Source organism: Apteryx mantelli, chromosome 1, assembly GCF_036417845.1.
Source record: "Apteryx mantelli isolate bAptMan1 chromosome 1, bAptMan1.hap1, whole genome shotgun sequence".
In the NCBI taxonomy this organism is placed as follows: domain Eukaryota; kingdom Metazoa; phylum Chordata; class Aves; order Apterygiformes; family Apterygidae; genus Apteryx; species Apteryx mantelli.
The window spans coordinates 119,641,080-119,657,110 of record NC_089978.1 but is presented as its reverse complement, the minus strand read 5'-3'; the positions used below and the strand labels follow the sequence as shown (position 1 = coordinate 119,657,110).

Sequence of the window (16,031 nt, the reverse complement as noted above, 5' to 3'; positions counted from 1 at the left end):
CTACTCTCTACTTTGTCTTCCAAAATGTGTGAACAGCACTTCAGAAGCCATTTTTCAGATATTATTGCTCAAATATGTGTGCCACAGTCTAAATCCTGAAGCATAGCACTGTTTCAGATATCTGGTGCTGGTCCACAAGAGTCAGATCAAAATTCCAGTTCACTAGAACCTGAAAATATGTAGGTTTCAGTAAAAACAAAGCCAGCCTTTGGTCATAATAGCTTTGTATTAACTGCAAGACATAAGGCAATTCAGGTGTGAACGGAAACATTAAGTGAAAGTTTCATACAGATCAGATCTCCTCCATCAAGTTTACCAAAGCTGACAATCATCCTCCACACTTCAAACAGACAGGAGAAGCTAAGATAACTGAGTTTGAACTACTCAACCTTTAATCTGATCTTGCAGTCCTTCATCAAGACAGACCTGACCAATATCATTTGCAAGGCTCTTTAAAATATCTCCTGCTTCCACCAACGTATGTTACATTCCACACCAATGGGTGGAGAAGTAGGCCCCACTCTTTGGAGACACACTTTTCCCTGAGCAATGAACAAAAAAAAAGTGTGTCTTCCAAATCCTTAACTTTTTTTAGAATTTGACAAAATATCTTAAAAAGACACTGAAAACAAGGATTTTGTGCACCTGTTTCACTAGTGAAAGATGCTCTAAAGAAAGAAAGCATCTCTCCTTATATGTATTTACTGCTGAAGTAGTAAACTAAGCTAATCTAACAGGTGAAACTATCCTATAAGCCCTTAAGTGATTATATGTCATAAAACTTGGCTCTTCACCTGTTTCTCAGCTATGAAGCAACAGTCACAAGGCATACCGGACAACAGAACATGATAGCAGTCTTGCTCTTCAGAGTTACAAAGACTGAACCAAGAATGCAGGTACTCCTTAAAAGCAAGGTTATTCAGAATAGACAGCAGATAAGCACTTATAACCACAGAAGTTGTTTCTAGGTATTATGGTTAAGTATTTAGCTTCCTGTGGTATTAAGAGGTTTTAGCCACAAGCAGACAAGCTTACAGTTTTCCCAAGCGTTACATGAACAACTGCAGTATTGCATTGCTAGGTGAACTGTATCGGTATATTTGAAATGGGGTATCGCTTAACCAAAAAGAGAAATATTAGAGAATCTTAAAGAAGATGGCCAGTAACTGTCTAAGGGGTATTCATGGGAGTCTCCTCTGCAGGTGTCCTCACAGAGGCATCTTTGGTTTGGTCAGCTGAGACTCACCAAATCACCTGCGCTGGCAACTTAGTATGTACAGAAGAGACAATGTATGTGAATGGCTATCTAACAGGTCAAAGCCTCGATACCTCCTCTTGTCCACAGTCACTAATCAGTTACATTCAAAACTATATGGCTGGTTAAACACAACAATACAAAAATTAGGGTCCTCTCCCAAACAAATAAGTTACAAGGCCAGATGAGTTAATTTATCAAGGTTATACATTCACACACGCATGCCACAGAGTTGTTTAAATGACACCAAACATCCAAGGAGTCATCCCTGCATCTCACTGTTAAGAGACTCTTGCCCTCAACCATGCTATAACATCGACGTCATTAGACTTTTCAAACCAACATCTCACTACCTTCTCCTAGACGTTGTCTCTTGGGAGGATCTGGTCAGACTGCAAAGTTATTTTGCTTCCTTCAAGCTCTCTTAAAATGCCTTTAAAACATACAGCAACAGCATACGTATAAATCCAACAGCACCAAAATGCCAGAGCTTGAATGTCACTGCCTATCAAAGTTAGTGTTCTTTCACTATTTACTTGTATCCCCTGGTTGCTTATACTTGTTTCACCCTGGTTAGTAAAAAAATCTTTGGGGGAAGAATTTTTTTCATTTTATATTTTTGTATATAGAAATATGGCCCCCACTGTTCTAGACATAGGTCAAAAATGGGGTCTAGTAGCACATCATAAGGAAATCCTTCCTTGGCATCGAAGGTTTATGCTAATTAACATATAGCTAATTAAAAGCTCTTTGCAGACCATAGCCTCCACTGAGATCTTGGATCCAAAGAAAACATTCTAATTTCTTTTTTCTACAAGCACAAACACAGCCTAAGAGGAAACTTCCATCAGATTGATAAATCCTGGATGCTTACAGCTGCTACAGCTTCCATCTTGCACTGGAAAAAGAGATACCCTCCTTTCCTCTTGAAAGGGCTAGTCATCAGTTTACTAACTAACACAAACTATTTGCTTCACCCATCTTAAAGATGCCCGCTAATACAGTAATTTACAGCATTTACACATAAATTGTCTTATGGATGAGAGATCAGGAAATAATCAAAAGCTCTGATGAGAAAGAAAGATACAAAGACTCAGGCAGGCTGTTCCAGGTAACATCCTCCTGCACTGCCAGGAGCCAGACTGCAAAGGAAAAAGTTGATGATAGAGCCACAGAGCAGGGGAAAAGGGAAAGGAACACATTAACAGGTTAGAGTCTGAACTCTTCGCATGTAAAGTTTTGATTAAAAAAAAAACCAACAACACACACACAAAGAAGAAAAAGTCAGTGTACCTGTACATTCACTGCTACTTATGGGCTCCTAGGGAAACTGCAGAAAGAAGAATGTGGGACTTCCAGTGACTAAGGGTCATAAGACACAAAAAAGAAAGACACTTGCAAAGCAGAACTTTATGTACAACAAGTATGCTCACTTAAGGGCAAATGCATTGTGAAACATCCAAGTACACTGTTGACATCTCTCTCATGAACTGAATGGCATGCTAGTAGAGTTTTTCTCCCACCAAAAAGTTTCCCCATACAACCAGCAGCAAAGGACAGCAGCGACGACCCCCCTCCCCCACTCACACAAAGCATTTTAGAAAAATCAGCAAAAAGTTATAGCCCCCTAATACATTTATAGGCACTTATGTCCCTATGGCCCATCATTCCTACACTGTTGATAAAATGCTTGCTGGAGCAATCCTAGTTTTGATGGTCTCAATAGCCAGCAGCAGACATGCCCAAGTCATCCCTCTGAAACTCCACGAACTTCTGTTAGAGCATCCCTGTGTTGGATTAGATTGCTACATGAAGAATTCATTGACATCCTTTAGCCTTAATGTGGAAGTGAAGTCTGTGCAAACCATTCCACCCCATTAACAACCATGTTGCAGTTTATGAGGAGAACCTGCAAGTATGAAGAAGCCAGCTGAGCCAGTGTGTCAAAGAACAGACCGTCTGACATCTCCACACCAGAAATCCACTGTGGTGTTATCCTCTCCGGCGTCTTATATGCGTATAGATATAAATATATATACACACATGTATATGCGTTCCCATACGTCATATATGACACAGAGCAGCATCAGCTCTGAAAAAGGTGACTGAACAAGGTCATACCGACCACTCTTGACGTCCAAGTTCTACCAGAGGCAGCCCAAGGCTTCTCAAAGCAGCCTACGTTAAATTCTGCTGTTTCAAAGGAGGGCAGAATGGTTTCCTTTCATTCTCAATCACCCGAATGCTGTTTTGCTACTGCTGCAACAGCTCCTGGAGCTGCCAAGCTCCTCAAGTAACTCAGAGTGCTGAAGGAAAGAGAGCTTCCTGCTTTCAGTAACACACAGCCACCGTCCCGCAGCACCCTTCCACCTCTAAGCTCAGACGGCAGCCAGCAGAAAGAAAAACTGTTGACACCTAGTCTACAAACACCTTCCTCCTTCTGCCTCCTCACTGCTAAGACTGTTCTCCCCCCAAGTAGAGACAAATTCTGAAGAGCAAACTGCTAACACAACATGCTTTGTGCTAGCTTCTTTGCACATTCAGCTAAGCTCTGCCTGACTCAAGGATGAGAATAAATAGCATTTTGTCACCTCAAGTGAAAGGAAATCAGTTTCATTGAGAAGCCTTAAGTAGGCTGCGGTAAAGCTGTCCATAACATCCATGTATCCATGCATCCCTGTATACCTCTGTGCGTCTGCTTTGTCAGAACTTAAAGACAAATCTTCAGAGTCACTAAGCTTTAGTGTTACCCTCTGCTCTCATGCTATTAAGTCAATTTTTCCAACAGTCTCCACATTAGGCAAAGCTGTTCATGATTCTTCTAAAAATCATCAGAATAGTTTATGCTGAGATTTACTTCTCAGGTCAATACGTTTAACCAGAAATGAAGGACTAGCATGAGAAATGGCAGCCAAGAATCTCTCAGCTCCCTTCCAAGCTAGGCCATGGATTTCTTGTTCTATCCTGAGGACATCATTTACCCGGTGTATCACACACTGGACCTGGAAAACATGAAATAAAGATACTTGTAAAGGACCCGAGATCCATGAACAGAGATCCATGAACAGAGGTACAGCAAGAGTAAGAATTATCGTTGCATTGTTTGATGCTTCAAGTACAGATTCAGCCACGTCAGGTTTGGGCAGATGCTTATTTAGTCCAGAAGCTGATAACATCTTAACCTGTTCTAGTAATTTTTCCTCAGGGATCAGAGCACAATACTTTCCTGCCTGTGCTGGAGACTGGGACACCAATCAGCAACTCAGGCACTTTCCAAATCAGACAGTATTTTTCTGTTCAACTGCCCTTAAGAGGTTTTCCTTCCATGACCAAATAAGTTTGCAAGCATTCAAAGAGATAAATGGTTCCTGTTGACACAACTGAACCAAAACACTTACAAACCCCAGATAACAAGTCCATTCCCATTTGAAGTCAAGCCCATTCAAAGTGCAAAGAGTAACTGAAATGTCTGATAGCCCCTGTTTTATCTCAAATCCTGCTGTACAAACACAGTCATTAACAAAGACAGGAGATAATTCCTATTTTCTGGCATTTGTCCCTATGCCCAAGATTAAAAAAGGGCTACATAGAAGAAGATACACAGAACACCTTAAAAGAGTCTCTTTGAAGCACACCAAGTTTCTCCCACATCAAAGGATGTCATTAAGCTTACTTAACTGAAGAACTGAGGGAAGCTGACTACATACACTCCACATGTGGCAGAGATACTGAAAAGGGCATCCTACCATCACAAACATTTCCTAGAGTTATTATGGCGACCCACTAAAACTGCATCTGTTACAATGTGTATTAAAGAAGTGAGAATATCAAGGATCAGTAGTTGGAGACAAACAAAAATTCATCGCCCAGATAATTGAGACACACATGTCACTGCCTGGAAGAAAAGTTTCCCTCTAGTTCAGCACTGGTTAGTATTACTAGTTCAAGTGAAATGGTGTTAAAAATATCAGTCACACTGCCAGCTGCTGCTGGTGTGCAGCGCCGTCTCGTCTAAATCTAGCGTTAGCACTGTGGAAGCTACCAATTTCCATAACAAACTAGGCAGTAGAATTTAGTATGTGGATTAGGTGCAAATTATACAAGAAGATACAGCACAAAGGCTATGTATCAACCAGGCATAGATAGTTCTAATTTTTTTTTTATATAGTAATCAATCCAAAGTTAAGATCAACTCAGTGACAGCACATTTCAATACCAGTCACCCAGTCAGTCAGCATTCCTGACCCAACATCATGCCCATCTCTCACCAAGTATTGGCGTTTTCTCCACTCCAAAATGCAAACATTTTTTTTCTGCATACAGAGGGACCTGATTAAAACCCATTAAATAAAATTCCATGCCTTAACAGAACAAGCAGGAGGAATAGACAGCTGAAATCAAGCCATTCAAATGACTAGCTTTCCCAACTAGCAGTCTACTCAGTCATAGGGCCAATCTGTTCTCGTGTGACTGGAGACTTTTCTTTCTTTCAGCAGCTCAAGCAAATCCAAAGCTCTTCAAAGACTATATCCCTTACTGCTTGAGCAAATTCTGAATACTTGCAGCCAGCTCTGGAGCCTTCCTCACAGTAGTCCTTCCACTCGCTTGCTAAACAAACTTGGTAGCAAACCAGTAAGCTCATAACTAAGACCTGCAGTAGTACAACTACAAAACCAGAAGAAAAAGCCCATGCTATGTATTTCAAAGCACTGTTTCACAAGAAATTCTGTCAGTGGTGCTGCCAATTTAAACAGCTCCCATGCTCACCTATGATGAATCAGATTCAGAACTAATCCATGTTCAAAACAGCCTTTTTTTGTTGTTTTCTTTTAAACCAGATCAACTCCCTAACCCAGTCTACCATACAACATATTTGTACAAGCATGGCTGAGCAATGTTAGGAACAAGTGACTAGTAGCTGCTTCAGATGGCTCTTCCCATGAATGCTTCTCTTTCTGGAGGTGTTTATGGTCTCCCTTGCAGCACCCCCTACATTACTTCCCCAGTTTATACATATGAGGCCATTTCCACAGGTACTTAGGGCAGCATTCTCTCTGAGTAGGGCATCCCCTTCATTCACACCTATGCTGAACTTTATCAAGCAGCAGGGTATGCAGCATTTCCATGCAGCTATCATCTCATTACCTTCCACACTGAAAAAGTCAAGCAATCTTATAGGACCACTCTCTGAGAAAACTGTGACATAATTAACTATTTAGATTTAAAGAAATCCTCATGCACATATAGCTTTGTAGAATTTATTACCAAGAGGGAACCTTGTTCACCATCACTGCACTTGAGTGCATTAGATCTTTTCAGTAATTTCTTTATGCAACTGATGGCAAACTGCCAACTGAAGACAACCCTCATCAGCACTGGCTATTTCACCCACCTGGATTACACCTGCCCTGATTCGCCCTGGCCTTGTGAAGTCAAAATATTTAGGAAAGTGCCACCAGCCAGCAGCCACACAACTGCTGCACTGCCCAGAGTTTAACCTGTACTTAAAATCAGAATCTTAATCTGATCTTAAACACTAAAGGGAGGGAGAGACTAATGTTTCAGGGCAAGTCCCCTTAAAATTATGTGTACAAAGCATCAGCAAGTGTGCTGCAAAGCATCTCTTTCTGTAGGACTGGAAGTAAAAGTTCATGAAAACAATCAGTCTTCCTGTTTTCCTTACATCACTTCAAGCCAAAAACTAGCAGCAGCGTGAACTGGAAACTACTAACTCAATAACAGTTAAACAAAAACAAAGGGGCTAAAAGAAACGGTAGCAAAGGGAAACAAGATATGACTTATTTGATATAAACATCCTCTATGAAAAAAAAATAAATGGCTCATTTAGAACAACTAGCAGAATGATTCTGTCACTTTAAAAATAAGAGCGACAGAAAAACAGGGGGACTGGGGGAAATCACCTGACTGAGGGGTCAGCTTTCAACTGATTTCAGACAGCAAACAATACTGATGTTAACCCTGCCTCAAAAAGCAGCCAAAAGAACTTGTAGCACTCGAGCTGTGGCACAGGGTACTGCTAAACCCCATTCTGAGTAAACACTTGCTCTCATAAATAACTGATGTTCAGAGATAAATCATTGCTTGAAATTATATTCCCCAAACTTCTCCAGCAGCAAAGCCAGTTCTGAAGTTCCTGCCCTCTCCTGCAACAACTGCTTACTCTTACATAAGACATATTCCTGGGATAGGGGAAAGAAAAAGCAGTTGACAACTAGCAGCTACTTTGTTAATTTATCAATTATTACATGTAGGTTGTATAGAGAGCCATGTTTGCCATGTGATCAAACCACATCACATATTAAACCACACTCTGAGAGCTCCCACCATAGGTGTTGATAATAAGCTTTAGACAGAGGACTCCTTGATAACCAATATAGCACCATCCTAACAAAATGTGAAGTCATTAAATGTTATTCAGAAAAAAACAAAAAACAAAAAACACAAGACATCTACCTGGTAAAACTAGGTTTCATTTCTTTGGTCTTTCATCTAGACAGAAGGTAGCCTGTATTGTGTACAAGACATTCACAGCCTACTACTATCAGTCAGAATGATAAAAACTAGTCCACAGATGGACAGTGGAAGAGCTGCTTAATTAATTCCTCACTCAATTGCAATTCATACAGGGAGCAAAAGGGTCACACACATCATTACTTACCTAGGGTTAGAGACCTGTTGGATGAATTGGGTTAGAAGAATGTAGCCATTTTACAGGTTGATGCTAAATTACATTTTATCACCAATTTAAGCTACACTCTTTTCAACTACTTTAAGAACTTCTTGGTGCTGCAAGTCAGATAGCCTGAGCGGTAGTCCCACCTTCAATCCAACTAATGGAGTTAAGAGTTTATCCACCTGATCACCTCTTCTCTTTGCAGAAGCTATGTCGTGCTGCAGGCAAGGAAGCCTTTCTACCTGCAGCATCAGCGGACTCAGTTTAGATGAACTAACAGCTTCTGACTGTGTGAATATAGCAATTCTGACTAAGCCTGGCACAAACACAGAAGGAGCACTGCAACCCTGACTTACAATGTTATTTATATGATGCATTTCAAGCAGCAACTGAAATATGCAGGTGAGTTTAATACAGTAATAGACATTTGAACTACTTAACATGTTGATACCCCTCTGCTTGTTACACTTATCTGTGTGTGTGTGTGTGCACGTGGGTGCATGTGTAAAAGGAGCGGGGGGGGGGGGAAATCAGCAGGCTTTGTTGGCAACAGAAAAAATAGAAATACCAGAAATATCAATAATATTCTTTCCAGTAATGTCTGGACGTTCTTTAAGACTTTTTGGAAGCAATCAAGCACCACCCTCATGTTAAAGACAGATGCGGTATCACTAAGCATCAGGGCTTACTGTACTTGGCCTACAAATTCAGCATTGCAAAATAATCCGTTTCCTTGATACTCTGGCTGTTCAAGGATCAATTCACCATAAAGGAGGCTATACCTAGATTAACTCCTTATACCACAAAGGTCCACAGGATCACAAATAAAATATACTTGAGAATGATCTTTCACGCTTATGAGTAAACAGAGCGACTGGGTTTTCAGATGACTAAGCATACACCAGTAAGATGATCCTCCAGTGCAAGCAGGCAGGTGCACACAAGAAAAAAGCTTAAAACCTGTTATCTTTACTCAAGTCATGAAGCAACAGTCACCCTCTTGCTTTGGCAAAACAGACTGTGATGTTAAACCAGGCCTGTACAACACAGTCCACTAGGTAACTTTTCTGTCTCACTGCAGGGTACTGGCCAAAGCAGATGGGCATGCTATCAAGTGAATGAAGGGCCAGAAAAAGAGCCATAAATCATGCCTCTAAGCTGTGCAGCGTGTTACCCAGCTACACATCACATCTGAGCAACTAAGAGGCAATAGTTCTCTGAAGCTGCTACTTCTGCCCCTTCACTTGCTTGGCAGCTTTCAATTCCTGAACCTCTCATTAGGATGAGAGGGCAGCCTGAGGAAAGGAACACAGAAAGAGGGACTCTGGAAACTGCAGGATCTGAAAAGACACACAGAGGCAGAAAGGCACAGTATCACACAGGGCTCCTTACAACCTTAAGTACTAGCGAAGGTCATCTTTCCCCTACGAACCATCAAGCTACCTTGCGTATGCAAAAGGGGTTAAGAGTCTGCACACTGACCACTTATTCCCACACAAGGATGTAACCCTTGTGCCACCTCTGCACAAAGAAAAAAAAAAGGTGCCTTTTTAAAAGCAGAAAGGAGGATTAAGGATGTGCAGTACAAGCACAGAGAAGAGAAGCAAACTTTGGAATAACTCCTGATTTGGAGAGTTAGAAAAATTCAACAGGAGTTGAGGTGTTGGGGACAGAAATACAGTCCAATGTAGATAAGCTACGGTTTTAACATCCATCTACTCTTTTAAATCGTAGGCTCACATTTTAGATTGAAGAGACTCTCCATAGGACGGTGACTAAAAGACTATCTTGTAGATATGCTTGTTCTTAAGATACTGTATTTGGTTACATATCTCATACATTGTAGGATGATCTATTATTCCATACCACCCATAGCATTACTGTAGTTGTACCCTTTGTTGTGGTCAGGGAAAATATGCACCCTCTTTCTCTATTCTCCATATTTTTTTTCAAATAACTTAGTTTTACTGTAAGCTACGTATGTGTACCTTATCTGCTTACTTCAGTCTAAATATTAAGTTGCCTCTGCAGGTATACAGCAAGCATTAGTAATTCCTACTTAAGTTTATTGCAAAATGCAGCATTTTTAGATTAAACAAATCCAAACACCACCACCATTCAGAAAGAAGAAGTTGTAGGTTTCTTACACACTCTGCACAATCCCTTATTAACCCCCTTTCCAACTGGAATTCTAGTTTTTCAGAAATTTCCAGGCATCATATGAAATAAGGCATCAAGCTTCCTTAATGATTCCTATTGATTTACTCTGCAAAGTCTCACTCAATGGGCAAGTACTGTCAACCAAAAATAACTTCAGGTGATACACACACTGACAGTCTACATTTAGTATCTGTATGCACACAGATACCTTGGGAAAGCTGGGAAAGCTTGTGAAAGTATTTCTGTATTTGATATCTCACTCTGAAGTGAAATGAACACATTCGTCTTATAAGAACATCATAGGTTAAGGGTTACCCTTGCCATTTCTACCACTCCAACATCAGCCTTGTACTTACTCTCCATTTATAAAAGTCTTTACCATTTAATTCCAGCTGATTTAATTACTTCACTACCGACCAAGTTAAGGGTGGTTTTTGGTTTTTTGTTTGTTTGTTTTGTTTTTAAAGTTGTTTACCATAACTCCAGCTTTCCCATTAGCAGGTCACCTCCATGTTGCATTGTCTTTCCCTGACAAAGGAGACTAGCGTCTCATGACTTCATAACCAACAACCACATGCAAAAGAAACAAACTTGCAAACTAGCCAGATGATGCTGCACATCGCACCCAGCGTATGTTGCACACTAGGTCTTGGCAAAATTGGCATCTCCAGGAGAGCAGCATGTGTGGCACAGCTTTGCCCTACAGCAAATTTCAGTTCCAGCCTACTGTGCAGTTGAGGTACATCTTCCCTCACACTTTGATGCAATGACTGAACTTTCTATTCTTCATAACAAATACATGAAACGTAACATGCCTAAGCACTACAGTGCATCATATTCTCAAACACACATTAGACATTTTGCTTTTGATCTAAAAATTGAATAAGCAGACTCCTCCAGCCACGAAGGAAATGTACATGGCACCAGTTGAAGATCCACCAAGTAAAACAAGGGGGGTTGATTTTTAACTGAGCTACTTCCTCAGATGGCCTGTGTTATGGAAAATTAGACTCGCTAGCCACCATAACAGGGTTCAACCCTAGGTTCCTGCTGAGGCAGATGTTCGAAGTCAGATTGGAGAGAAATAAAATTTAATGACGTGCGTGGTAATTACAGCTCGAGGTGGGTGCCTCCAAAGAGGGACCCCGTTTGAACAAATCCCTGGGTAATTATACCCTTCCAGTCTAGTATCCACCCCGTGGTTCTGAATCAATCGTAATATTAGAGTTCAGGGTCTTCCAGTTCCTGGTTGGTCCTTTCCATAGTTTCCAGTTGTGTTCTTTACTTCTTATTGCACTCCTGCATAGGTGTCAATGGCTCTTTTACTCCCTTATCTTGTCCCTCGGGAATCAGTCTTGTGGTTCCTTTGTTTCTTTCCTCTGTGCTCATCAATGCTAAACTGCTTATTTCTCTCTACAACCCCCCGACCCCCCTTATCTCTTCAACTTGAACTGGCTCTGTGGCCTTCTTTTACTTAATATCCAGGTGAATGTTCACAGCTTGCAGCCTAAGGTTTCAGTAAATTTAGCTACTAAGGCTAAGCAAGTTATGCTAAGAGATTAATTCTAGACAGCTTCAGTCCAATATTCTTTAACAGCCTGGGAAAAGCAAAATTGCACCCGATTCTCGAAACTGCTTTTTGTTTTAGCAAACCAGCGATTGCAAGCAGGAAAGGCATTTAAAGAGATGAGGCAGCTCTACCCAATTTACGGCAGGGACACGTTATCTCCACAGGCCAGCTCACACCCTTCTCTTCGGGGACTTCCTAACGAAGAGGGGATGGATGGACGCTTGGCCGCGGCACCCTCCGCTCCTCGACCGCGACCAGACGCGGCCGGACCTTGCTCCGCGGAGGAGCAAGGAGGGCAGGCTCGGGGCTGCCGAAGAGTCGCCCTGCCCTCGCCCGCAGCACCGCCGAGCCAGGGCGCCCCAAGGGCCCGGCGGCGCCTCCACCGCCGGCCGCTCGGCCCCCGCTCCCGAGCGCGGAGGCAGGCGGATCGGGGCGGGCGGTCGCGGTCGCGTCGGGCCGGGCCGGGCCGGGGAAACGGGCCAGCAGGCCGCCGCCCGCCCCTGCGCCTCGGGGCGACGGCTCCCCCCGCCGCCCCGAGATCCGCCCAGGCCGCCGGCGGATCTCCCCATCCCTCCCTCCCTCCCTCCCTCACTCACCCGCACTCAGCGCCGCGGCCAGCAACCACGCCGAGAGCGGGAGCCGCGCCGGAGCGGCGGCCGCCGGGCGCCCCGCGATGGGTCCGGCCGCTGCCATTTTCCTGCCGCCACCTCCCCGCGCCCCCATTGTCCACCCCCGGCCGCGGGCCCGCCCCCTTGCGCCTCGCAGCCCCCTTCCCTCGCGGGGATAGGACCACGCCGCCGTCACTCGCACACACCTCCTGCGTCCCGCTCGCCCCCGCCCCGGCCCCAGCCCGGCTCCTCCGCGACGATTGGCAATGGGACGGAGCCGTCAAGGCTGGGCGCCCTATCTGAGAAGGGGGTGGCTCAGCCCGCCCCTCGAGCCGGGCACGTGACCGACACTGATCTATCCGCGGGCGGGTAAGCTGCGGGGGCGCCGCCGCGGCCCAGCGGCGCCGAGGCCCCGCGCGCGCTCCTGTGCCGGGGCCGCCGCCGGGCTCCGCCGGTAACGCAGGGTCCTGGAAACCCGGCCGCAGACACCGCAGCGAGGTGCCCGGTCGTCGTGGCTGGGAGGAGGGCCTGGAAGCGTTGAGTCTCGCTGCCGAAAAATCGGTTAGTTCATCCCGCGGCACAAAGCAGGCACACAGCTGCTTTCCACCTCGCAGCTGCATCAGCCTCCTTTTTTTCAGGACGAGGTCTACAGGCTGGGCACTGGCCTGCTGCTGTCCACCTCCCCAAGCACCGCATCGCCTCTCTCCAGGCAGCGGGACAAGCCCCTGCCCGCACGCTGCAATTCATATGGCTGTCATGCACCCGCCAGCTTGTTTGACAGTCCCCCTGCCACCCACCCCACCCATACGACTACCTCCTGACCTGTGTCACTGCTGTCGTGCTGCTAGCACTCGCACGGTACCACTGGATATGCTGCCGTCACCAACGTATCTCCACTGATCTCCATCCCATTGCTTCTGCTTTGGGGATGAAATGAGGTGGCACAAAGCCAAATGCCACAACCCCAAGCTTTAATGCTACTCAAGAGTTAACCTTCTATTTAAAAGCTTAACTGAGTATTTTTAGAGACACACTAATGATCTTAGACATTAAAAAATGTCAAATAACTGACAGCCATGCAAACAGAGTTTTGTTTGTTAGTCAAAATCAAAACTAGATTTGTATGTCAGTTATTGGGAAAAAAATAGCACTTTCCTAACTTTCATGACATAAGAGGACTGAAACAGAATTTAAATTGATCACAGCACATTGTCACTTCTCATATAGTATACACTATTTAAGTCTCTTGTAATGCATTAGCAGGCCCGGTTTTCCAAACAGAAACTGTACTAAGAGTACCCTGCAGCACTGGTTTGGTGCCCCCCATCTCTGCAGTCATTGGCAAGCAAGTTCCCCTGCATACACGTTACAGTATCCGCTAGCAAGTGCACATCCAAGTGTTTTTTCCAAGCCACCCGAGGAAGCAGGAGAGCACTGCTGCAGAATCTGTGATCAGAGAAGAGGGTGGATTTCCCCTGCCTCCACTTAAATCTTTTTTGTTCTTCCCCATTGACTTGGAGAGCCTGTTTTGGTGTGCTTCCTGTAAGTACAGACTCCTTTAGAAACTTTCCTGCTACGCTGATAGTATAACTAGGTTTGCCTTTTGCCTGAAAATAGCTGATTGGGATTTCCACCCAACAGACCCGAGACCCCACTTTTACCCTTCTTTCTTTATCTCCTTGTTTTACTCCCTCTGTTTTTGGGAACCTCTTTGTGTATGTTTCTTTTTTTACTTAGCTATGTATTTTAATGAAGCTGCACAAGCTTAGTCATATCACAAGACTATTGCTCACTGCATGAGACTTCACAGGCCTAAAATATATGCAGTTAGCTACAGCCCTGTGCTCCACTGTAGCTAGTCCTCTCACATGCATGTACAGCCAGTTTCTCTGCTGTTCTCTGACTACACATAACAAATACAGCTATGCTACCATTTGCCACCCAATCACGTTTGTGTATGAAAGAGACCGCAGGACAGCCCTGCTCCTGTGTGCCGTGTGGGCCATGATGAAGCAAAACCCGAGGATGATAGACCCCAAACTGCAAAACACCGCCAGATTTTTTTCCTACTCTTATGCAAGATACCACATTCATAACTCTTGTGGGATTTGAAATGAAATTGTTACCAAGGGCCTCAGACAAGAAGTCGTCTCAAAGGGAGGGAACGGGGGAACTGTTACCAAGGGCCTCAGACAAGGACGCACCCAAGGACTGTGACTGGTACATCCTGAAGGAGTACAGATAAACCAGCAGAAACCAGGATAAAGAACTAGACAGCTTTCTCAAACAAAGAGATGAGCCAAGCTGAGACCATATATGGAAAAGGAGCTCAGAGTTCATGGAAAGACACTAAGAGGCACCTCTTCAACAAACACTAGGGACCACCAGAGACCCCCATAGAAGCCCCCTGGAGACTCAGACCACATGCGTAATGACTATGTAAATATGATAATTAGTTCCAGGAAATAGAATGAATATGTATAATCATTCTGGGAAATTTAACGCATATGTATGTAACAGAGCAATATAAGCTTTGGCTAATGCAACATACAGCATGCACGTTGGGCGGAGCAATCCCCCGTGCATCCAGCACCGTAATAAAGAGAATACCTGCTTCTTAATACTACATTGGTGTTAAGGAGTTTTACTCCCAATTTCGGTGACAAAATGGCTTATGCTTTCATTATTTATGCCCTCAGGGGAAGCTCTGGAACATGCTCATCAGCTAAGCGCTGCACATGTTTTCTAGAAACCCAGACTACCAGAAATCCAGGAGAGCATTTGAGAATAAAGGTCAACAAAGGCAACTCTTTGTATCATAGGGAATTCTTGCCTTGTTTGGCTGCCAGCTCATTTAGTACCTCTGACTTCCCTTGTAGATGAGACTTTAGCCAATTTATCAAAATCTGCACTTTCCAAGTGGAGCAGAAATGGATATGCAATAATAAGCCTTTCATCTCAGACTCTTTTGCTTCAGTACTCCCTCAGAGCTCTTCTCTTCTGTGGAAACTTTAGCCATCCATCTAGCTCTGCTCAATGACCAAAAGTACTCTACCAACATGGAAGATAGAACATCGGTACCTGAAGTTCACTATTTACCTTCCAGGCCTTCAGTACTACTCAGGCCTTCTCTTTTTATATGCTAATAACCCTGATTCAGTCACAGGTGTCCCTTTGTCAGAGAAATTCTGCATTTCCTCCCTTCCCTGATAGAGCTGGGATAAGGTTGTCACAGGTACAGCCCTACAGATGGCTAACTCACTGTGTAAGAATATTGCTGTTCAATACAGAGAGTAGCTGGGAGATACTTATTGTGGATCCGTTTTTTTTTTTTTTCAGTTGGTAATGACTGAATTAGTATCTTCTGCTATTTTCAGAATAGGAAGAGAAGCTCTGGAACACTGTTCTTAATTTGTCTCTTTGGCCTCTTTCCCCCTAGCTGTGCAATTCCACCCTCTGTCTAGTGATAACACTGATACTTATCAGATTTCTCAGTAATTCAGCTCATTTAGCTGGCAGTAAACTCATCTCTTCTGTGTCAGTGTGGAGTGGTGGGGAGTTATTTTTCTTCCAGCTGAATCCGTTTCCCTTAAGGTCAGACAAGGAACAGTGACAGAGCAGGACTGCTCAGACAGAGGGGTGACAGGGACCACAGCAGCCTCCCTGCAGGCTGCTCTAAAGTTGCCTAACTGGTTTCCAAACTTTCTTACACAGGCAGCAAAATCAGCATTCAGTTCCACAAGA

At 43.9% G+C, this 16,031-nt stretch overlaps 1 protein-coding gene across 1 annotated transcript in view; it reads right to left on the bottom strand.

The window, feature by feature from the left end:
- MPZL1 (myelin protein zero like 1) overlaps positions 1–12,402 on the bottom strand; it is a 43,637-nt gene extending 31,235 nt beyond the window's left edge. The window contains exon 1 of the mRNA XM_067300218.1: positions 12,276–12,402. Within this exon, the coding sequence (XP_067156319.1) occupies positions 12,276–12,402 (127 nt within the window). The remainder of the gene's footprint in view (positions 1–12,275) is intronic.
- Between the last annotated feature and the right edge of the window lie 3,629 nt (positions 12,403–16,031).